The sequence below is a fragment of the Bufo bufo genome, chromosome 6, assembly GCF_905171765.1.
Source record: "Bufo bufo chromosome 6, aBufBuf1.1, whole genome shotgun sequence".
Taxonomy (NCBI): domain Eukaryota; kingdom Metazoa; phylum Chordata; class Amphibia; order Anura; family Bufonidae; genus Bufo; species Bufo bufo.
The window spans coordinates 222,598,098-222,621,978 of NC_053394.1; the positions used below are offsets into that span (position 1 = coordinate 222,598,098).

A 23,881-nucleotide genomic window follows, 5' to 3' on the forward strand; every position below is an offset into this window, starting at 1 on the left:
GCATTACAACGGTTAATCAATAAAGAGTGAAACCTTATACCTTAGTGCCTAGCACCAAGCTGCCCTGTGCTGTAATCGAATGGCACTCAGAACAAAACCAAGCTTTCCTGTCTGTCACCAGAGATCAGTTCTCAAAGGCCGAACAGCCTTGACATAGATATTGCTGGTGTAGCTGTTACTTTTAACCATGACATCACTCAAAACATTGTTATCCTGAGCACACATTGCTTCAAAGCCAGGAGAAAATCAACCATAGCAAAGGGTGTGATACTCGGTGTGCTGCTCTGCTGCATCTTTACATGTCTTTTCCTGTTAAGTTGAGTGCATATTTATTCAGCATTTGCTACATGTAGGCACTGCTAAAGATTATTGACCCGTATGTTGTTTCCTGCAACTTTTATCTTCTTGCAACTCTTTTATGTTCTGACCATGTTTATTCCAGACATATTGTATACCCCCTTTACAAAGCAATGAAAGGAGTTTGGTAGAATTTATTATTTTGTCTGATCTATCAAAAAAAGAGGATCGAAAGTCAACATGTTGCAACAGATTCTAAGGGACATGTACATTGATCCCGACCTTCTTGCAGAGCTCAATGAGGAGCAGAAACAAATTCTCTTTTACAAGATGAGGGAAGAGCAAATCAGACGCTGGGCTGAGTGGGACGGAAATCTAGACAAGGAGGAATCCAAAATGAAAATCAAAGCCAAGTTCCAACACAGTAAGTGCCAATAGAAAATGACTATGAGACTAAAACTAAGTAACTGAACTATGCATATTTATTGGCTATATGGAGTCATCTTATTTTTACTTGTCTGAATATTATAAAGCTACTCTGTGTTGTAAAGCTTGTCAATAATACTAAGTTTGCAGGAGTGGAACTTAAATAGTCTTAGAATGGCAGATCTCACCTAACAGAAATGCTTCAAACTTGTGTAGATAATAGCATTTACCGTAATCAATACTTTCATTGGTCAATGCTTTTGACTCTTAAATGAGTACATGGTTTTCTAAATACAGCAAAACATCTCCAAAATAATCACCTCTTTGAGATCACCCCTTTATCCGGATGAAAATGGTCAGCACCACCGTATATTGTATACTTGCCATATTCTTTGAGCTAAGCAATTTTGACAAACTAAAAAAAATATATATATATATTTTCAAATGGAAGAAATGTAGCCTTAAGAGGGCTTGTTTTTGTAGGACAAATTGTATAGATGTAATGATTGTAGACTTGAGTGTGATATCATGTCTCATCATAATATCTTATTGATTCATTTCTATTAACTTTTTTGGAGTGTAAATCGGAAAAAAAACAATTCCGGCGTATTTTGCAATTTACTTTTATCATATTCACTGTGCGGCATTTTATTTTTTTTAACTGGTCATTATTGTAGCCTTATAAAATATATATAGCTTTATGTGTTTTAACAACTTTTTCACAATAATAGAATATCTCATGCAAAGTTTTGTGTTATTTTAATAGTTTTTGATTGTTGTAGCCGTAGGTTGGCTTGTTTTTTGTGTGGAATATACCGTATTTTTCGCCCTATAAGACGCACGGCCTATAAGACGCACCTAGGTTTTAGATTAGGACAATACGAAAAATATATTTTTTATTAGACCTCAGATCAGACCTCAGCTAACAGCCCCAATTAGACCCCCAATGTTAATAAGACCCCAGATCAAACCCACAATCAGACCTCAGCTCAGACCCCAATGTGAATGACCCCCAATCAGACATCAGACCTCATATCTGCCCCCACTGCCTCCATATTAGCCCCCAGCAGATCCCATTGCATTTTATTAGCCCTCTGTAGCCCCTATTGCCTTTCATTTTGGCCCCCAGCAGCCCCGATTGCTTTATATCAGCCCTCTGTAGCCCCCATTGCCTCTCATTTTGGCCCCCAGCAGCCCTGATTGCTTTATATCAGCCCTCTGTTGCCCCCATTGCCTCTCATTTTGGCCTGTCATGTTAGCCCCCATTCTCTCAGATCAGCCCCCAGCCTCATGTTCTCTCAGATCAGCACCCAGCCTCATGTTTGATAAAATAAATAAATCACTTACCTCTCCTGCTCCTGGATGCCGCAGCTTCTCATGGCCCGCATTCTGTCTTCCTCCTCCGTCGGCTGTGCTGTGAAGCGGCACGCAGCGTGAGGTCACAGAGCGCCCTCAAGCTGTACGCAGCCACTGCACAGCTGACAGCCGAGGACCAGGATGCGGTGAGTACAGAGCCTTCGCTGCTTCCTGGTCCTCCGGTAGTAATGAGCGCTTCCATAATGGGGGAAAAAAATGCGTCTTATGGGGCGAAAAACACAGTACTTTCTATTTTGGGGTAAATGAAACTTAATGATTAAAATCAAATTTTTTTTTGGGAGGAGGGGTTCCATAGTTTTTTTGCATTTTTTAAAACTTGTTTTACTTTACATTTATAATTTCATATACAATGCATTACAGACTATTAGGCTATTTCTGTGGTACAGCTTAATCGTCATACAAACATGGCAAACTAGCTGCCATGGCAACATGTTGTCCCCCTAAAAAAAAAAGAAAAAAAAACAACAAAAAAACAACAAATGGAAATGACATCATATAGCAGAATAAAATATTCTTCCATCTAGAAAGTAATGAAGCAGCAGAATGCAGGGGGAGGGACATCATCCTACTGAGGCTGGAGAGGATGGGAGTCATGGCAGCAGCGGGTTATGGAGATGATAGTACCCATGGAGGCTATTACTCCTCACTCTAGCATTCCCTGGGCTGTGCAGTGAGAGGAGGGCAAACACTTTTTTCCATGAGGCACACCCTGGACCCTTGGGCTAGCTTGGCTGCTGGTGGTTAGGGTGCACTTAATGGTGGGTGATTAGAAGAGTGTAAGACAGGAAAGTAGGTGACTAGCTGGAATGCTGGCGAATAATGGATGGAGTCCATGACAAAGACCATTTGGTTACAATAAAGTCTCTACTATTTAGATGATGGGCGTTGCATTACATATAGTATAGCAGAAAAAGGCACAGTTTTGAAGTATATCACAGATTACGCTTTTCCCAATAGCTGTGTATAGGCAATAGCAATGATGGTAGTAGTCAGCTGAGTCTTTCTCAGTACACTTTACAGTCTTCCAAAATAAACACAAGTGTGGTGGGGCCAAAACAATATACCCTTTACACAGCAGTCAAGTCTTTTGCTAGGTTAAACAGGCTACACTGATACACTACACTGGACCAAAATAATTTGATTATTCAATTTTTAGAAGACCACTTTTCAGTGCAGATTTAGGTGGTCATGTCATAGATGTTTCACAGTATAAGGTGCTAGTAATTGGGGTTTGCATGTAGAGATGTCCCGAACTATTTGCCGGCGAACAGTTCCCGGCGAACATAGCTTGTTCGCGTTCGCCGCGGCGGGCGAACATATGCGATGTTCGGTCCGCCCCCTATACATCATCATTGAGCAAACTTTGACCCTGTACCTCACAGTCAGCAGACGCATTCCAGCCAATCAGCATACCCTCCCTCCCAGACCCTCCCACCTCCTATCAAAAAGCAAGGACAGCATCCATCTTAGATTCATTCTGAAGCTGCAGTGTCAAAAATTTGATTAAGTTGTAATCGCAATGCGATTAATGCAGGTTATATTAATCGCATTGCGAATTCAACTTAGAGCTGGGTTCCTAATGGTTGTATTGCTAGAATATAACGAAGATTGAGAATATAGTGCTATATTCGTTATATTCGTCAATTCTAACAATACAACCATTAGGAACTTAGCTCTAAGTTGAATTTGCAATGCGATTAATGCAGGTTATATTAATCGCATTGCGAATTCAACTTACCACACTCTGCGTCAACTACGTAATTTTTCATGGGAGTTTTGCCATGGATCCCCCTCCGGCATGCCACAGTCCAGGTGTTAGTCCCCTTCAAACAACTTTTCCATCACTATTGTGGCCAGAAAGAGTCCCTGTTCGCCCGTACGCGAACATTTTATGTTCGCGACATATCTATTTGCATGCTGTTTTCACCTCTCAGTATATAATATATGCTAAGATTTGGTCTCTAAAGGCTGATATTGATAAACATTGCTAAAAGTTGGCAGTGCTTAACCCTATTTAGGCTTGAGCGAATCAAGCATCGGATCATAGATCCAAAGTCAATTTGCTGAAAAAATTTGTTTGCAACGCTGCATTAAAAAGTATGGGCTCAGTGTAGCAATTAAAAGTCGGATTTGATACTGAGGTACTAGCCAGTACCAAAGCCGACTTCAGATTCCTAGTTTTAAAATGTTTTTAAATACGCAGATAAGAATACCAAAGTCATTCACAGATGTCTTGCGCAACTTTGAAGATGAGACAAAGTTTTGCTACATACAGCCCAAACATTTTAATGCTATATGGAAACAGCATTACAAACTAAGTTTTTTTACTAATCAACTTTGGATCTATGATCCGAAGCTCGATTCGTTCAAGCCTAACCATATCCCACATTTCTTATGCATTGAAATTACCTTCTATGTTTCACAAATAACCATGTAGTGCACAGCTCATAGTATGTGCTGGCAAATGCATTATTGCAGTAAAATGCGAGCACTTGTCCAAAGACTTAACTTTTTTGCTTCTAGTCATCTCACTCACATTCTCTTAAATTTCACTTGAGTTTATGATGTCATTGTTTCACATATGTTAAGTCATATAGCTTATTTGGCAGTAGCAAAACTCATGTACAGTCAGGTCTATGAATATTGGGACAGCAACACAATTCTAACATTTTTGGCTCTATACACCACCACAATGGATTTGAAATAAAACTAACAATATGTGCTTTAACTGACTGTCAGACTGTCAGCTTTAATTTGAGGGTATTTACATCCAAATCAAGTGAACGGTGTAGGAATTACAACAGTTTGCATATGTGCCTCCCACTTGTGCCTCCCATATGTGCCTCCTGGCTGCTAAGAGCCTTTATAGAGGTGTAGAACACTGTGTCTTGTAGTAACACGCATAGGGAGTCTGCTTTGGTAGTGAAAAAATACTGTGAGTCCGTATGACATGCAGATGACAGGCGTCACTCTTAGGATCACTGCACACTTCACTTATTAGGGCAGTCACAAGGCCAAAACTGACCAAATAAACCTTACAGGTTGATGTTAGTGCCAAGAAGAAGTGCACTCCTTTTACACCGTTGCCAGCTGATTCCACATAGATGTCTACAGAACTTGTTCTATTAAATGCATATATAAGTAGAGCCCCCCGCACAGAGTGGAGAGAGTGTCAGCAGTAAGTTTGTGTTGACGTCACTGATTAATTTGCCCTTCTTCTGATCCGTCAGAACAATTACCCACAAAAAATGGATCCTGTCTGTGGAGCATATGCCTTCACTCGGTCAGCATTTGCTAAAAAATTCATCAGTATTGCTAATGCCCAAAAAAAACAAGAGTGGATCTAAAACAGAATTTTTTGGGAATTTTTGCATGTCTTCTTTGTTTTGTACCCACGCCTGCTTTTGGCTGCCAAATCATAAACCAATTCTGATGGGACCATACAGGCCTTACAGTTGCTACACAAACAGGATATATTGTTCATCTCATTTTTCCTTCCTTCCATCTGACAGATCAGAAGAAAGGTCAAATAAATGTGATGTCAGCGAGGCCGAAAGGCTAAATAGTGGCCCAGTCATGAAGTGGGGATGGTGGGAACAGCATGAGAAGTCCACAGAATTAGGAGGCCACAGAGTTGCACAATGACAGAGTCTGTATGTGCAGAAGCATGAAGATAACACACAGCGGCAAGGTGGCATAGTGTGGAGATGGCAACAGCAGAAACAGGATACCACAGATTGGCAAGGTGACATAGTGTGGAGATGGTGGCGGCAGCAACATCAGGATACCACAGAGTGGCAAGGTTACATAGTGTGGAGATGGCAGCAGCAGCAAAATACCACAGAGTGGCAAGGTGACATAGTGTGGAGATGGCAGAAGCATCAGGATACCACAGAGTGGCAAGGTGACATAGTGTGGAGATGGCAGCAGCAGGATACCACAGAGTGGCAAGGTGACATAGTGTGGAGATGGCAGCAGCAGCATCAGGATACCACACAGTGGCAAGATGACATAGTGTGGATATGGCAGCAGCAGCATTAGGATGCCACAGAGTGCCAAGGTGACATAGCGTGGAGATGGCAGCAGCAGCATCAGGACACCACAAAGTGACCCGGTGACAGAGTGGGGCAGTGGGTGGTAATCCCAGTACCCGCTGAAGAAGTTGGGTGAATGAAGGAGCACTTGGCATCAGACTGGTGAGAGCATCAGAGTAGTGTTGGTGTGGAACCATAGATGATCGTCTGATGCATCAGGAATTGGTTGGAAATCCTGGCTGATCCACGCCTCGCCTCTTGACACAGGTCAATCTCTCCAAATTTTGAGCGGACAGTTCTCCTTGGGTAAACTATGGCCCCCAGCCGCACTTAACAAACGCACTGATGCCACACTACTTACTACTGGACAGGCAGGAAAGCTTTTCCGGGGCAAACTCTCCCAGTAGACCAGTGGATCTTCAATGTGGGGTGGCAGGGTGCTGTCCAAGTATGCCACCACCTGCTGGTTCAGGTCCTGCTCCAGGTCTACCTGCTGCCGCTGGTGAGTAGTTTATTCACTATGCAGGTGAAGAAAGCTGCTCATCAGCGACTGTAGACTCAGGCTGCTGCTGATGGAGCTGGTACTGCTCCTGCCACCCCACCCCTCCCCAGCAGCCATGGCAGTGGAATGTGCACAGAGGGCCCCCCTGGTCAGACCTGCAAGAGGACGGACGATGGCGCAGATAGGCAGCGGCCAACTGACTACATAGGATGTCTCTGTAGTAGTTCAGTTTCAATTTAATTTTCGACCACGGGAGTACAGGCCCCAAACATTAGGCATTCACCGGACAGAAAGCATCAAGTGATTATGTGGCTGGAGGTATATTAGACAGTCATTGGATATCAATTTTACTGCAGGTCAGAACAAATACATGTCAAATATATATGTTTAAAAGAACTAAAAATATAAAATTGGATTGAAAACATGACTAACGAAATCCCCCCTCTTGAATAAACCCCAAATGATAATAGGTGAAATTCGATAACACGTGGTCGTCATAGGTGTTGAATTCCTCTGAGGCACCAACAATTAGGCATTCACCATACATAAAAGATCAAGTGATTATGTGGCTGGAGGTAGTGTATATCAGATGGTCAATGGATATCATTTTCACTGCAGGCCAGTGGACTATAGGCCCCAAAAATTATTAATTCACTGTACAGAAAAGATCAAGTGATTATGTGGCTGGAGGTATATTAGATGGTCAATGGATATCAATTTTACTGCAGGCCAGTGGACTACAGGCCGCAAAAATTATTCATTCACCGTACAAAAAAGAACAATTGATAATGTGGCTGGAGGTACATTAGGCAGTCACCATATAATAATTTTACTGTTGGCCAGTTAGATTAGAGGCCCCAAAAATTATTTATTCACCGTACAGAAAAGAACAGGTGATTATGTGGCTGGAGGTATATTAGGCGGTCATTGGATATCAATTTTACTGCAGCTCAGAGCAAATACATGTCAAATACATTTGATTAAATTAAATAAAAAATATAAAATTGGATTAAAAACATGGCTAACGGAATCCCCCCTCTTGAAAAAACCCAAATTGATAATAGTTGAAATTCGATAACACGTGGTCGTCACATGTGTTGAATTACTCAACCCAAACATTAGGCATTCACCGGACAGAAAAGGCCTTTTATGCCGCTGTTTTTACATAAGACAGGGACCATTCTTTGTTCTGGGTGGCGGCAGATATGTGTGTGGGCTGGCATGAGGAAATTAAATTAAACGTGGTCGTCATAGGTGTTGAATTCCTCCGAGATCCATGCCTCATTCATTTTTAAAAATGTTAGGTATTTCACACTGTTGTGAGCTAGGCAAGTGCGCTTATCTGTCACGATCCCCCCTGCTTTGCTGAAAGTCCTTTCAGACAGGACACTAGACGAGGGGCAAGCCAAGAGTTTCATGGCAAATTGTGCCAGCTCTTGCCACAGGTCAAGCCTGCACATCCAGTAGTCCAGGGGTTCCTCGCTTCTCAGAGCATCCACATCAGCCGTTAACCTAATGTAGTCGGACACCTGTCAGTCTAGGCATTCCCTGAGGCTGGATCCGGCGGGTGGCTGTCGATGGGTTGGCTGCAAGAATGATCTTATATCCGAAGTGACCAACACATCTTGAAACCACCCTCTTCTTGCATGCTCTGTAGGATTGGTACCCGCAACTGTTTCTCTGTGGGTGTAAATTCCTCTGTCAGCGCCCGACACAGCAGAATGCAGCATCTCTCGAAGCAAGGCCTGGAAATGCTGCATTCTGACAGCCCTCTGTGATGGTGGTAGCATGTCCGCCATTTTATGTTTGTGCCAGGGGTCTAAGTACGTTGCAACCGAGTACTTGTCTTTGCCCTTTATGCTTTTTATATGGGGGTCCCTCTTCAAACACTGGAGCATGAAGGCCCCCATTTGCACTAAATTGGAAGTGGTGGAGCGGCCTGGCTCCTGCTCATCGCCCAGAAGAATGTCATCCTCGGTCTCCTCCCCCCATCCACGGACAACACCAGGGATCCCAGAAAAGTTTAAAGCCTGTTCTTCTTGCTTCTCCTCCTTCTACTCCCCCCAGGCACCATCCTCCTCTGACTCCTATTCAGACTCCTGCTGACTTGTCTCAGATGGAGTAGCCCCTCCTGGGAATTAATTCAGCATTGCGACTTCCTCAGCTTCCTGCTCCTGCTCCTCGACAGCTTGATCAACGACACAACACAATGCACGCTCCAGAAAGAAGGCGTAAGATACGATATCGACTGACCAGCTTGGTGATCTCATCAAATGGCTGCCATGTCTACATGCGTCGCACATGAGCAGCCACAGGCGCGGTGAAAAAAAAAACAAGCTCCCTAGAACCTGTCCTGTCACAGAGTTCGTACAGTTAGTCGTTAATCGCACATTTCTGCTGGAGCAGCCTACCAAACATATGCAAGGTGGAGTTCCTGCACATCGGGTAGTCACAAATCAAACGTCTGACGGGCAAGTGGTGTCGCCGCTGAACGTCAGCAAGGCGAGCCATGGCCATGTAAGATCTTCTAAAATGGCCAGAGATTTTCCTGGCCTGCCGCAAGAAGTCCTGGACCCTGGGGTATTTGGCAACGAATCGCAGCATGACTAAGTTCAAGATGTGTGTCATGCACTGCATGTGTGTCATTTCACCCTGCTTCAGCGCGCTCAGCAGATTGACACAGTTTTCGCACACCACTTTACCAACTGTCAAATTGAGCGGGGTTGGCCACTGATCGGCCTATGACTGCAGAACTTAAAGCAGTGCAGGACCAGTATGGCTCTTGGCTTCCAGGCACGACAGCCGAAGCACAGCATGGCAACATCTCACCTGACAAGTCGAATAGGTTCTGGGGAGCTGGGGGGAGGGTGCAGCGGAAGAGCCAGTAGCAGTGGAAAAGGAGGAGTCAGCTGAGGAGGAGACAGAGGATGGAGTAGGAGGAGGGGAAGAAGAGGCAGGCCTGCATGCAATCCGTGGTGGTAACGCCAAATCCACACGGGAGCCAAGGGTTACATGCTCGACAGGTTCACCCAGTGGGCAGTAAAATGATGTACCTTTCCCTGATGTCTGTAGTCAGATGTATCTTGGCACCGACACTGTGTGCCAGAAATACATTCACTTGCCGCTGAACATGACCATATAGCTCTGGGATGCCCTTCTGGGAGAAATATTTCCTTCCGGGGACCTTCCATTGTGGTGTGCCAATGGCCACAAATTTTCTAAAGGCCTCCGAATCCACCAGTTTATATGGCAGTAGTTGGCGGGCTAGCAGTTCCGACAAGTCGGCGGTCAGCCGTTGGGCAAGAGGGTTATCTGGCGTCATCAACTTTTTACATTCGAACATTTGGGCCACGGAAGCCTGCCTTTTGCCAGATGAACTCGACGACGGCACGGTGGATGGTGGAGTGGAGGACAAATGGGAGGAGAAAGAGAAGGAAAAGAGGCAGGATGTGGAGCGTCGGGAGTGTGGCTTTGTGGGTTCTGACGGTGTTGCTTCCACTGGGCTCGGTGATGGGAGGCCAGTTGCCTTCTTAAGGCGGTCATCCCTAGGTGAGTGTTGGGCTTACCACGACTTATACATTGACAGCACAGCCTGCAGATGGCAACACTATTGTCAGCAGCTGACACGTTAAAAAAAGCCCACACTGTGGAGCCATGTGCCGGCGTCCTGGGAGCGCCAGATGTGACTGTGCATGGTGGATGGCGTGCTCCAGATCAATTTGCAGTCTGTTTTTTGCCTCCTGTTCACTGCGAGTTCTGCCTGCTTCTCCTCCTTATCTGCTTATCAGTCTCTCCCTCTGAACTCCCCTCCTCTTCCTCTCTTGTGGGCACCCACGTGACGTCTATCAACACGTCATCATTGTCACCTTCACCACCACTGACATTAGAGATCTCGGGGTAGGCAGCAACAGCGGGGACCACATTCCTTGTGCTGATCTGGGTACTATCATCAGATCGCTGGGTGGTGGCCGTTGCTGCCTCCTCTTCCTCATCCGATGCCAAGAATGGCATCGATAAGGTCTGGGAATGGATAGGAAAATAATTCCTATGACTCGAGTGGAGGGGCTAAGGTGGTGGTGTCTTTGGGGGTGCATACAGCAGAGAGTGAGGAGGGCGCTGATACAGAGGATGAGGAGGGTGCAGAAGCGGAAGGCTGAGTGAGCAACTCAACCAACTCTGGTGCGTCCTTTGATGTAATCGCACGCACCTTCTCCAAGTTCCCGCTTATGTTCCGGCCTGCTGCACCTGCCCGACCACTACCACCCCTGCGGAATGGCCTGCCTCTTCCTCTGCCTGTCATTTTCAAAATAACCCTGTGACAAAAGTCCCTATAGAAAAGCAGAATTTGTGGGAAGCTGGTGTATCGCAGGCCTCAATCAATATTTTTTGGAAGCTGGTATATCAATACATTCTATCATTATTTTGTGGAAACAGGTATATAGAACCCAATAATGAGTATTTGCTGGAAGCGGTAAATCTAACCCCTTAATCAATATATGGTGAAAGCCGGTAGGTGTTTCGCAGGCCTCAATCAATATTTGGTGGAAGCCGGTATATCAATACCCTCTATCAGTATTTTGTGGAAACAGGTATATAGAACCCAATAATGAGTATTTGCTGGAAGCTGTTATATCAAACTCCTTAATCAATATTTTGTAGAAGCTGGTGTATCACACCCCTCAATAAGTATTTTGTGGAAGCAGATATATCGCACCCATTAATCAGTTTTTGGGGGGCAACAGGTATATCACACCAGTTGCAATTACTTATTCCAATAGCGTTTGTCCCTCTATCTAGCTGTGGCATCTCTGCAGAACCGCACACAACTGCTGCACAATACAAATGCACTATAATATACTTTCTATGTTAGAAGGTATATTATATGTATATCACACCCCTCAATCAGTTTTTTTTGGGGGGCAACAGGTATATCACACCAGTAGAAATTATTTGTTCCATTAGCGTTTTTCCTTTTTGTACTGAAATAGGCTACTAAACTCTTTCACCACAAATAAATGCAATAGTGTATTGCGTATATTTTTTTTCCTTTTTCCACAGATATAAGCCTTTTCAACATAAGGCTTTGCAACATAGCACTTGCACCCCAATAACAAGAACAAATTGCTGGAAAGCCAGAGCTGTATAATGGCTATTTGGATCCCCAAATAATATTTCCCTGCACTTGTAAAACGCTTTTTTTTTTCACAATGAACTTTTTCTAGCACTGTCCCTAGTGACTTCAGATGTCTCTTCCTGCACTAAGATGCTGTGTAATTATTCCTCCCTATCCTCTCCCTGCACTTACAGTATTAATCATTTTTTTCATTATTTGTTTTTTTTCACATTGCGGTTTTTCCTATTGCTGTCCCTAGCGCCTTCTCACGTGTGTCCCTGCACTCAGAACTCTGGAAAATGCCTGACTCTAAGATAGCCGTCGTATTTATAGGGCTTTGACATCACAGGGCTGGCTGGCTGCTGATTGGCTGAATGCATGGCAATATGGGTCAGTCCCCCTTCCCAGAGTTCCTTGCCCCATGTCCTCACACGTGTAGGCGCCATTGTAGCCACAATTTTAGGAAATGCGAGGAAATTTGCATTCGTTGCAAATAGAATTTTTCCCGAAATTCGGATCGAATTCCCCTTCGTCTGATTCGATACGCTCATCTCTAATCACAAGTATCCAATATTGCTCCTTATCACATAGATTTTTCCAGATTCTTATGATATTATGTACAGTAGATGGTAAGATATTCAAAGTCTTGGCAATATTACGTTGAACAACATTTTTCTGAAATTGTTGCACAATATTTACTGTATATGCGATTTTTAGCAGATTGGTGAACCTCTGCCATTTTTTGACTCTGCCTCTATAATATGCTCTTTTTCAAATCTAGTCATGGGACCTAGTATCAAATTATTCTAGCAGTTTGTTTTATTAGTAGTACTTACTTTTCCTGCCTTTTGTTGCCCTGTTCCAACTATTTTTTAGATATATTGCTCCCATCAAGTTCTAAATGAGTTTTTTATTTATTAAATAGCAACATATCTTACATCCAACATCTGATATGTGTTCTATTTTAAATAAAACACATGTATAAGATTTGCAAATTGTAGCATTTTGTTTTTATTCACATGTATTTACATTTATACACTGCACCGACTATTTTGGAACTGGTGTTGTACTTGATGTGTCTTTCAAGCTTCTTCTCATCGTCCTTCTACCTTCAAAAAATCCTTTAAAAAAATCTTTAAAAAAATCTCACTCACATTACTCAGGTAACATGATAGACCCACTGACTCTTTGTTAAGAAGATGTGGATACACTGTGTCTACTAAACAGATTTGGCTTGGGTCTACTGGCAAAGGCATTATCTATGCCGGCAACCTGGTTTTAACTCTTTAACCCTTATACAAGGATCTCAACTCTGCTGCAGGGCAACCACCATGCCACTACTTCTTGAAATAGTCTCTGTTCAACAGACTGCTGACCCACTGGGTTCTAGACACATAGTAATGGTGCAAAACACTGAGGGGCAGTCAAAACTGTAGTCATGCACAAGCCTATGTCAAAGCAGGCAGATTATATGTAAACTAAAGTCAGTTCAAGGGGTCAGAGAAGGAAAATCAGGATCAATAAGGAAACCAAGTAGAGGTCAGGTAAGGCAGTGAAGGGTCAAATCCAGAGATGGGCAAGAGTAAAGCAAAATAAGACAAGTAGGGAACCTTACCAGTAAACTAATACTTCACACATACCGGAAGGGCACAGCTGCGGGATGGAAAGGTAAGTATTCTCTTCTTCCCAAAAAGCACTCTCTCCCCTCTCCAGAACCTCCATTGCCATCAATGATTTTATACAGATATCCCACAGCATATTGTCAAAATCATACATTCCTAAAGGAATTCATGATTTTGATAAGACACTGACACCAATGACTGCATATAACGTATTAAAGCTGGACCACCAATGATTTTTGCGAGTCACAGCACAGACACCATTAGCAAGTGCTATTAGCCATGTCAATCAGAGGGGAGGGGGAGTGTAATGAGTAATAAGGGAGTAGTTATAGTGCTACTTGAAGCGCTACAGCCCACATCTGCTTCAACTGCCTGATTTGCATAAAGATAAATATTTTCATATGTTCACACAGCTGGGAGCTACAATGATAAATTATGATATTGTTTTAATCAGCATGATCAACCCTAAAAGACAATATGCAGACAGAGCCTCTTTAATTATTGTCATTAGACTGTCAGATTGACTAAAGTCTGCAACTTCAAAGCCTTCAAAATATAGAACATGTCCTCATGCTTCATTCTTTTTAAATACTGTTATTCTCAGAGGTAAAAATACTACGGGTGAAATTTGTTATTTTTGCTGGAGTCTGCATTGGCATACTTTTCTTCAAATGTATCAAATGGTGCATGCGGTTTAATAAATTTGGTATATCTGGAGTAACTTTGTGGCTCTTTTTAAAAAAAATAAGTCACAGTGATAATCTAAAATAAAACTCATTAACATAGCTAAACCACAAACACTTTCCCACCTGCTTTCCAAAAAAAAAGAAAAAAGTAACCCTAAAAATATTGCAAAAAAATAAAATAAAAAAATAAAGAGATGAATATAAAACGAATGCTGAACTATGATTGGTTACTGTGGGCAACAAAGAACGTTTTCATTTTAGGCAGTTTAATCAATCTCCCCCATAAAATAAATATATTAAAAGTAATTACTTAAAGGGAACCTGTCACCTGGATTTAGTGCATAGAGCTGGGGACATGGGCTGCTAGATGGCCACTAGCACATCTGCAATACCCAGTCCCCATAGCTCTCTGCGCTTTTATTGTGTTAAAAAACAGTTTTGATCCATATGCAAATGACCTGATATGAGTCCTGTGTCCGGAGATGAGTCAAGCGGAAAGGATCCCAGCACCGCCCCGCGTCCTCCGAATCTCCTCCTTGCTGGCTGACGTCACAGAGCTGGAGCGCTGAAATCTCGCGATGCGCGAGCTAGCGCATGCGTAGTTCGTTCCCTGTGCTGATGCCAGTACAGGGAATGAACATGATGCCGACACTGCATGCGTCAGCCAGCAAGGAGGAGATTCGGAGGACGCGGGGCGGTGCTGGGCTCCTTTCCGCTTGACTCATCTCCGGACACAGGACTCATATCAGGTCATTTGCATATGGATTAAAACTGTTTAACACAATAAAAGCACACAGAGCTATGGGGACTGGGTATTGCAGATGTGCTAGTGGCCATCTAGCAGCCCATGTCCCCAGCTCTGTGCACTAAATCCTGGTGACAGGTTCTCTTTAAGTCATATTTATTGAGGGCCTTGATACTTTTACCAACACAAACAGTCCTATTTGGCTGATTCATTAAAGTTTCCTTTACCAGATGCTGCTGCCATTGTTGCAGCGCCACTGATTAGATTAGCGTTAGAAAATAAACATATGTTGAAAAATAAAAAATTTGAGTATGGACTTGGGAAATTGGTATTCTGATATTTAGACTTTATACACCAAAGTACATTCTACTGCCATGTTCTACCTTTCAGAACCATAGACAGCACCATTTTTTCAGAGACTGCATGCAGTAGCAGAAGTGTTAGCAGATTGTCATTGTAGAGTATACACATAATTTCATTTAGGAGAGGTATTTTTAATTACCTTGGTGGTCCAGAAGAAATCAAGCTTCATAAAAGCAACGAGCCATTAATTTTAATTGTATTGAGTTACAATTTATTTCCAAAGACAAAAATCAGCAATTAAGAGCTCAGAATGTGAGAAAAACAATCTTTTTCAATTCCTTTACAGTTCTCCTGGCACTTCTTTATATTACTTTCTGATTGAATTCTGCGCACATTTTGTTAGGTGAATCTTTACTTTAACTTGCCTATTATCTTGACAGCCAAACTGCAGTTTAAAATCACCCCACCTTACCCTACAATTTTCTCTACAATGAGGTTTTGCCTTTAATAGCGCTAATGAGCTTCAATTCTGTGAATGAAAATGCCGCAATCAAATCAATGACTAACAGTATCATTGTTTTCAAAAGTGAGCCCCAGCTTACAATGACATGATTGGAAAATTGGCCACAGACAAGCCATAGGGATTTCCTACAGGACATATACATGGAATAAGATTTGCAAGAATAACATGGTTAAATGAAATTAGCACTTAAAATGCTAATGTTAGATTTAAATTATGCCACACTGAGTATGTCATTCCAGCCAAGCCTATTAGTGTCAAGAATGGAATGGGAAAGTACATAGAGACCACATTAGTACAATGTAAAATGAATAGTGTTGAGCGAACCTGAGCAGCAAAGTTCGTGTCCGTACTAAACTTAGCAGAAAAAGTTTGAGTTTGGTGTTCGGGCATTTAATAAAGCTTGTTGAAAGGCTGCAGGGCAGCAAATTAACAAGCTTTTAAGCTGTGGGTACTTAGAAGCCATCACAGCCATGTCTAGTAATGGCATGGCTATGATTGGCTGGTGCATCTTGTTATCCAGCCTCTAAACAAGCACCGCCCATCAGTAGTGCAGGGACAGGAAGCAGCCAGCTGAAGTGAATGAGAGTGTTAGGAATTTCATATGGCTATTTATTCTGTGGGTGACCTATAGTGATTATTTTTTGGGGGTGCTATACACCAGCTTTGCACCCCTGGCACAGAAATATAATAATTAATCTGGCTATTTATTCTGTGGGTGACCTATAGCGATTTTTTTTGGGTGCAATGCACCATCTTTGCACCCCGACACAGAAATCGAATAATTAAAGGGAGTCTGTCACCACATTTGAACATTATAGACCGCTTACATAGCGTTCTGGAATAATTTTTGATTAATTAAATGGTACCTTTGTTGCGTTCTTCTGCTGTTCACCTGCGTCAAAAACGGGCTTTTATTCATATGTAAATGAGGGCTCGCAAGAGCCCAGGGGCGGCGTTAACTTTTTTGGAGCCCAGGCTGCTCATCCTATTTGGTTAATATCCCCGCCCCAGCCTCTGCCTCTGCCCACCCTTCTCTTCCCTTGCGTCCTCCTCCTCTCCCAGCAAAATCCCGCGCCTGCGCTCTGCCTCACTTGGCCGGGGAATGCACACTGCGATGCCCACTGTGGGCACGGCATCGCTGTAGCTACTGTGCTTGCTACAGCCAAGCCATGCCCACTGTGGGCATCGCAGTGCACATGCCCCGGCCAAGCGAGGCAGAGTTTTTTTTGTGTGAGGTACACCTTCACTGCATCCGTGACAGTGAAATTAATATAGTTAATCCCTCTGTTACTTCAGTGTGTGACATATACCCATTTTTTGTGTTAGGTACACCTGTACTGCATATGTGACAGGGAAATTAATATAGTTAATCCGTCTGTTAGTTCTATTAGATTGGTGGTTGACATATACCCATTTTTTGTGTGAGGTACACCTGCACTGCATACTTGACAGGGAAATTAATATAGTTAATCCGTCTGTTAGATCGGTGGGTGACATATACCCATTTTTTGCTGCGTGAGGTACACCTGCACTACATCCATGACAGTGAAATTAATATAGTTAATCCTCCTGTTACTTCAGTGCGTGACATATACACATTTTTTGTGTGAGGTACACCTCAACTACATACGTGACAGGGAAATTAATATAGTTAATCCGTCTGTTAGTTCGGTGGGTGACATATACCCATTTTTTGTGTGAGGTATACCTGCACTGCGTCTGTGACATGGAAATTAATATAGTTAATCCATCTGTTAGATCGGTGGGTTACATATACCCACTTTTTGTGTGAGGTACACCTGCACTGCATACGTGACAGATAGTGTTGAGCGAGTATGCTCGGCTGAACACCAGTTCGGCTCGAGCATCGAGATACTCGGCACATCGCGGTGTTCCCCCGATTACCGCGTGTGCTCGAGCGCGATGCTCGAGTCTCCTCCCCGCATGTTTTTTGGCTGCTACGTAGCCAATACACGTACAGGTAAGTACTGCCACTCACTGTAAATCCATAGTCATGTTGGTTACTGGCATTACAGTGATTGGCTTACCGGATTGTGTCATCAGGTGCTATAAAGCACCCGATGACACGTCATTCGGATCAGTCTTAGTCAGGGAGAGCTGTGCTGTAGAAAGGACAGATAGTGAAGGGAATTGACTGTAATTTATTTGCGCATACACTTTAAAAAACTGTGCTACTATACGTGTGACATACTTGCAAGCATATATACCATTTAATATGATGAAGGCGAGCAGTAAGGGACGGGGAAGTTGCAAAGACTGTGGCCCAGGGAGAGGTGAAACTGTGCCTGCTAGTAAAGCACAAGAAACAAACTCAACCACGATACCTAGCTTCATGTCCCAGTTTGCAGGGTGCCTCAGGACGCCACTCTCGATGTCAGACCAGTGCGAGCAGGTGGTCGGTTGGATTGCAGCAGATAATGCTTCCAGTCGGTTAAGTACCAACTTGTCTTCCGCAAAGTCCAGTCTCAGTAGCCAAGAGTCTCATCAACAGAGTCCTTGCCCTGATTCTCCTTCCTCCCACCATGGAGAGTCTTTGCAAACAAGTAATCCCACACTCGGATATTCCGAGGAGCTCTTTTCAGCACCATTCCTTAATTTGGGCCTCTCGCCAAACCTGTTTGAAGAGGGACTTGAGGAGATGCTGTGCCCTGATTCCCAAACTCTTGAGCATCCACAGTCAGAGGAAGATGGCGGTGGGGAATGGCAATTAGTGTTTCATGAGGTGGATGATTATGATGAGACACAGTTGTCAATAAGTCAATGGCAATTAGTGTCTCAAGAGGTTGATGATGAAGATGAGATACAGTTGTCAATAATTTAGGTTGTTGTTAGGTCAACAAGTTAGGAGTAGTGTTGAGCGAACAGTTCGAGCATAGTTCGGGTCCGTACCGAATTTTGGGGTGTTCGTGACACGGACCCGAACCCAAACTTTTTCGTAAAAGTTCGGGTTCGGGTTCGTCGTTCGGCATGTATTTTGGCGCATTTTGAAAGGCTGCAAAGCAGCCAATCAACATGCATCATACTACTTGCCCTAAGATGCCATCGCAGCCATGCCTACTATTGGCAAGGCTGTGATTGGCCAAGTGCAGCATGTGACTCAGCCTCTTTATAAGCTTGTGCGCACGTCGGGACGTGCTCACTCCCGATGTGAATAGAACAGGGATAGACGCAGCTGATGCTAGGGCGAGAATAGGCAGGGATAATTGAATAACTGGAAGCAAATTTCTCTCCTCCACCTGTGATTCATCTGAACAACTGCAGCTGAGCTGCTTTTTTGATAGGGATTGGCTATTTTTAGAGTGGCCAGAGTGATTTTTCCATCCACATGTACCTGGGCTGACCGCCGGCCGCCATTTTGCGACTTGTAGTGCTGCAGCAGAAGCTGCCACAGTGTGCATTCCAAAGCTCCAAACAAGTCAGACATCTACACCTGGGATTCAGACCAATAGCGATTTAGCAGCACAGTCCAAGGCTATTTTTTTTAAAGGTTGTGCAGACCATTTTGTGGCACATGTTACTGGGCTGATAGGCGGCGGCCATCTTGGGACTAGTGCTGCAGCACAATCTCTCCCAACGTCCATTAATCACTTGTAATAGTGGTCTGTGCCATAGAAATCCTACATCAGGGACTTGGGTGTGCTTGTGTCACCCCTACTAATACCAGTCCACCTGTAATCCATACAGTGAAAAGCCATAAAGTATTCCAGTGAGGGAATTTTTTTTTTATTTAAAAAAGGCCAAGTTAGTTTATCTGGCGTTCAATATACTAGATACAGTTAGGCCTGCGTTTCATACATCTGGAATTAGCAAACTAATGTGCTGGGGTTGGGAAAACATATATGTACCCATACTAGAATCTGTCAAAGAAAGCGGTACTCACATATAACAGTCATTCCATCTGTAATCCATACAGTCAAAAGACTGAAAGTATTCCAGTGAGGGAATTTTTTTTATTTAAAAAAGGCCAAGTTAGTTTATCTGGCGTTCAATATACTAGATACAGTTAGGCCTGCGTTTCATACATCTGGAATTAGCAAACTAATGTGCTGGGGTTGGGAAAACATATATGTACCCATACTAGAATCTGTCAAAGAAAGCGGTACTCACATATAACAGTCATTCCATCTGTAATCCATACAGTCAAAAGACTGAAAGTATTCCAGTGAGGGAATTTTTTTTATTTAAAAAAGGCCAAGTTAGTTTATCTGGCGTTCAATATACTAGATACAGTTAGGCCTGCGTTTCATACATCTGGAATTAGCAAACTAATGTGCTGGGGTTGGGAAAACATATATGTACCCATACTAGAATCTGTCAAAGAAAGCGGTACTCACATATAACAGTCATTCCATCTGTAATCCATACAGTCAAAAGACTGAAAGTATTCCAGTGAGGGGATTTTGCTTATAAAAAATAATATATTTCATTGTGGTGCGAGTTGAATCGCAACAATGAAGAAAAATACTATTAAGGGACGAGGACGCGGTCGTGGTGGTGTCCGTGGAGCCTCTGTTGCTGGTAGAGGACGTGGCCGTTCGGCCCCAGGCGCACACAGTAGGGAACAAACTCCCTCAACTAGCCGGCAGAATGTACCGCAATATCTCGTGGGGCCCAATGACGCTCTTAGGATGGTAAGGCCTGAGCAGGTACAGGCATTAATCGATTGGGTGGCCGACAGTGCTTCCAGCACGTTCACCACATGGTCTTCCACCCAGTCTTCTGCGGAAAGCGCACAGGTGGCACCTGAAAACCAAGCCCATCAGTCTGTCACATCACCCCCAAGCATATCAGGGAAACGGTCTGAGCCACAAGTTATGCAGCAGTCTCTTCTTCTGTTTGAATACTCTGCTTCCAGGGTTTCCCAGGGGCGTCCACCTAGCCCTTCCCCAGTGGAGGAAGACATACCATGCACTGACGCACAACCACTTATGTCTCCAGATGAAGAGGACATGGGAATACCACCACAGCAGAGTCACCGACTCTCTGATGATGACGAAACACAGGTGCCCACTGCCGCGTCTTTTTGCAGTGTGCAGACTGAACAGGAGGAGGTCAGGGAGGGAGACTGGGTGGAAGACGATGCAGAGGACGATGAGGTCTTAGACCCCACATGGACTGAAGGTCGTGGCGATGACTTTCACAGTTCAGAGGAAGAGGTAGTGGTGAGACCGAGACAACAGCGAAGCCAAAGAGGGAGCAGGGGGCCAAAGCAGACGAGCCGCCGCCCCCAGAGTTCGCCTGCTACTGGACATCGCCAACAGGGACCCAGCCCCACAAAGGCAGCTTCAAAGAGTTCCCTGGCATGGCACTTCTTTAAACAATGTCCTACCGACAAGACCCGAGTGACTTGCACGCTCTGCCATCAGAGCCTGAGGCGAGGCATTAACGTTCTGAACCTCAGCACAACCTGCATGACCAGGCATCTACATGCAAAGCATGAACTGCAGTGGGGTACACACCTTAAAAACCAGGCACTCGCTGAGGCTCCCCCTGCTCCCTCTACCGCTGCTGCCTCGGCTTCCGCCTCGAGAGGAATGTTGCCACCTGCCGAGCAGCAAACAGAGGATGTGCCACCGACACCACCACCACCGCCACCGTCAACTAGCGTCTCCACTATATCACACAGCAGCGTTCAGCTCTCAATATCTCAAACCTTAGAGAGGAAGCGCAAATTCCCCCCGAGTCACCCTCGAGCCCTTGGCCTGAACGCCAGCATTTCTAAACTGCTGGCCTTTGAAATGCTGTCATTCCGGCTGGTGGACACAGACAGCTTCAAACAGCTGATGGCCATGGCTGTCCCGCAGTATGTGGTTCCCAGCCGCCACTACTTCTCCAAGACAGCCGTGCCTTCCCTGCACATGCAAGTGTCCGATAAAATCAAGTGTGCACTGCGCAACGCCATTTGTGGCAAGGTCCACCTAACCACAGATACGTGGACCAGTAAGCACGGCCAGGGACGCTATATCTCACTAACTGCACACTGGATGAATGTAGTGGCGGCTGGGCCCCCGGCGGACAGTTCCTTGGCGCACGTCCTTCCGCCCCCTAGGATCGCAGGGCATCATTCTCTGCCTCCTTTAGCCTCCTCCTCCTACTCGGCTTCCTCCTCCACTGCTTCCACCAGCTCATCCGGTCAGCCACACACCTTCACCACCAACTTCAGCACAGCCCGGGGTAAACGTCAGCAGGCCATTCTGAAACTCATATGTTTGGGGGACAGGCCCCACACCGCACAGGAGTTGTGGCGGGGTATTGAACAACAGACCGACGAGTGGTTTCTGCCGGTGGGCCTCAAGCCAGGCCTGGTGGTATGCGATAATGGGCGAAATCTCGTGGCAGCTCTGGGACTAGCCGGTTTGACGCACATCCCTTGCCTGGCGCATGTGCTGAACTTGGTGGTGCAGAGGTTCATTCACCACTACCCCAACATGTCAGAGTTGCTGCATAAAGTGCGGGCCGTCTGTGCGCGCTTCCGCCGTTCACATCCTGCCGCTGCTCGCCTGTCTGCGCTACAGCGGAACTTCGGCCTTCCCGCTCACCGCCTCATATGCGACGTGCCCACCCGGTGGAACTCCACCTTGCACATGCTGGAGAGACTGTGCGAGCAGCAGCAGGCCATAGTGGAGTTTCAGCTGCAGCACGCTCGCGTCAGTCGTACTGCCGAACAGCACCACTTCACCACCAATGATTGGGCCTCCATGCGAGACCTGTGTGCCCTGCTGCGCTGTTTCGAGTACTCCACCAACATGGCCAGTGGCGATGACACTGTTATCAGCGTTACAATACCACTTCTATGTCTCCTTGAGAAAACACTTAGGGCAATGATGTTAGAGGAGGTGGCCCAGGTGGAGGAGGAGGAGGAGGATGAGGGCTCGTTTCTAACACTTTCGGGCCAGTCTGTTCGAAGTGGCTCAGAGGGAGGTTTGTTTAAGCAGCAGAGGACAGGTTCACAAGTCGCCAGCCAAGGCACTGTACTGGAGGACGAGGAGGAGGAGGAGGTGGAGGGGGACGAGGATGACGCAAGTTCACAGCGGGGTGGCAGCCCAGGCCCATCACTGGTGCGTGGCTGGGGGGATACGGTGGACGATGACGATACGCCTCCCACAGAGGACAGCTTGTCCTTACCCATGGGTAGCCTGGCCCACATGAGCGAATATATGCTCCAATGCCTGCGCAACGACAGCAGAGTTGCCCACGTTTTAACGTGTGCAGACTACTGGGTGGCCACCCTGCTGGATCCCCGGTATAAAGACAATGTGCCCACTTTAATTCCTGAACTGGAGCGCGACCGTAAGATGCGCGAGTACAAGCGCACGCTGATAGAGGCGCTCTTGAGAGCATTCCCAAATGTCACAGGGGAACAGGTGGAAGGTGAAGGCAGAGGAGTGGCAAGAGGTCGCCAACGCAGCTGTGTCACGGCCAGCTCATCTGAGGGCAGGGTTAGCATGGCAGAAATGTGGAAAAGTTTTGTCTCCACGCCACACCTATCTGCACCGACACCTGATACGGAACGTGTTAGCAGGAGGCAGCATTTCACTAACATGGTTGAACAGTATGTCTGCACACCCCTCCACATCCTGACGGATGGTTCGGCCCCATTCAACTACTGGGTTTCGAAATTGTCCACGTGGCCAGAGTTAGCATGTTATGCCTTGGAGGTGCTTTCCTGCCCGGCGGCCAGCGTTTTATCTGAACGCGTATTCAGCACGGCAGGGGGCGTCATTACTGACAAGCGCAGCCGCCTGTCCACAGCCAACGTGGACAAGCTGACCTTCATAAAGATGAACCAGGCATGGATCCCACAGGACCTGTCCCTCCCTTGTGCAGAGTAGTCCTTATTAACTGCCTAAAACATGTCTTGTTGTGCTACGGGCCACTTCTTTATTTGATACAAATTTTATGAAACCCACAGTTGAATGAAACTCTTCTCTGTCTGGGCGCCGGGGCCTAACCAGATGAAAGTGGCCGGTTAAACTAACGGGTGACATGAAGCCATAACCTCTGCCATGCTACCTCTGTCTTCTGTCTGGGTGCTGAGGCCTAAGTCAAATAAAGCTGTCTTCTGCTGTGCTGGGGGATATGAAGCTAATCTCTGACCTCTCTCCTCTGTCTGGGTCCAAAGGCCTAAATCACTGAAAGAGGCCTTCTCCTGTGGTGTGTGATATGATGCCAGAATATGTGCTGTGGGGCCTCTCTCCTCTTCCTGGGTGCAGGGGTCAAATAAACTAAATT

General features: G+C 45.2%; 1 protein-coding gene across 1 annotated transcript in view; it reads left to right on the plus strand.

Annotated features, from left to right (window-relative positions):
* Positions 1 to 677: 677 nt before the first annotated feature.
* SH2D4B (SH2 domain containing 4B) overlaps positions 678 to 23,881 on the plus strand; it is a 616,020-nt gene continuing 592,816 nt past the window's right edge. The window contains exon 1 of the mRNA XM_040438405.1: positions 678 to 721. Within this exon, the coding sequence (XP_040294339.1) occupies positions 694 to 721 (28 nt within the window). The 5' untranslated portion in view covers positions 678 to 693. The remainder of the gene's footprint in view (positions 722 to 23,881) is intronic.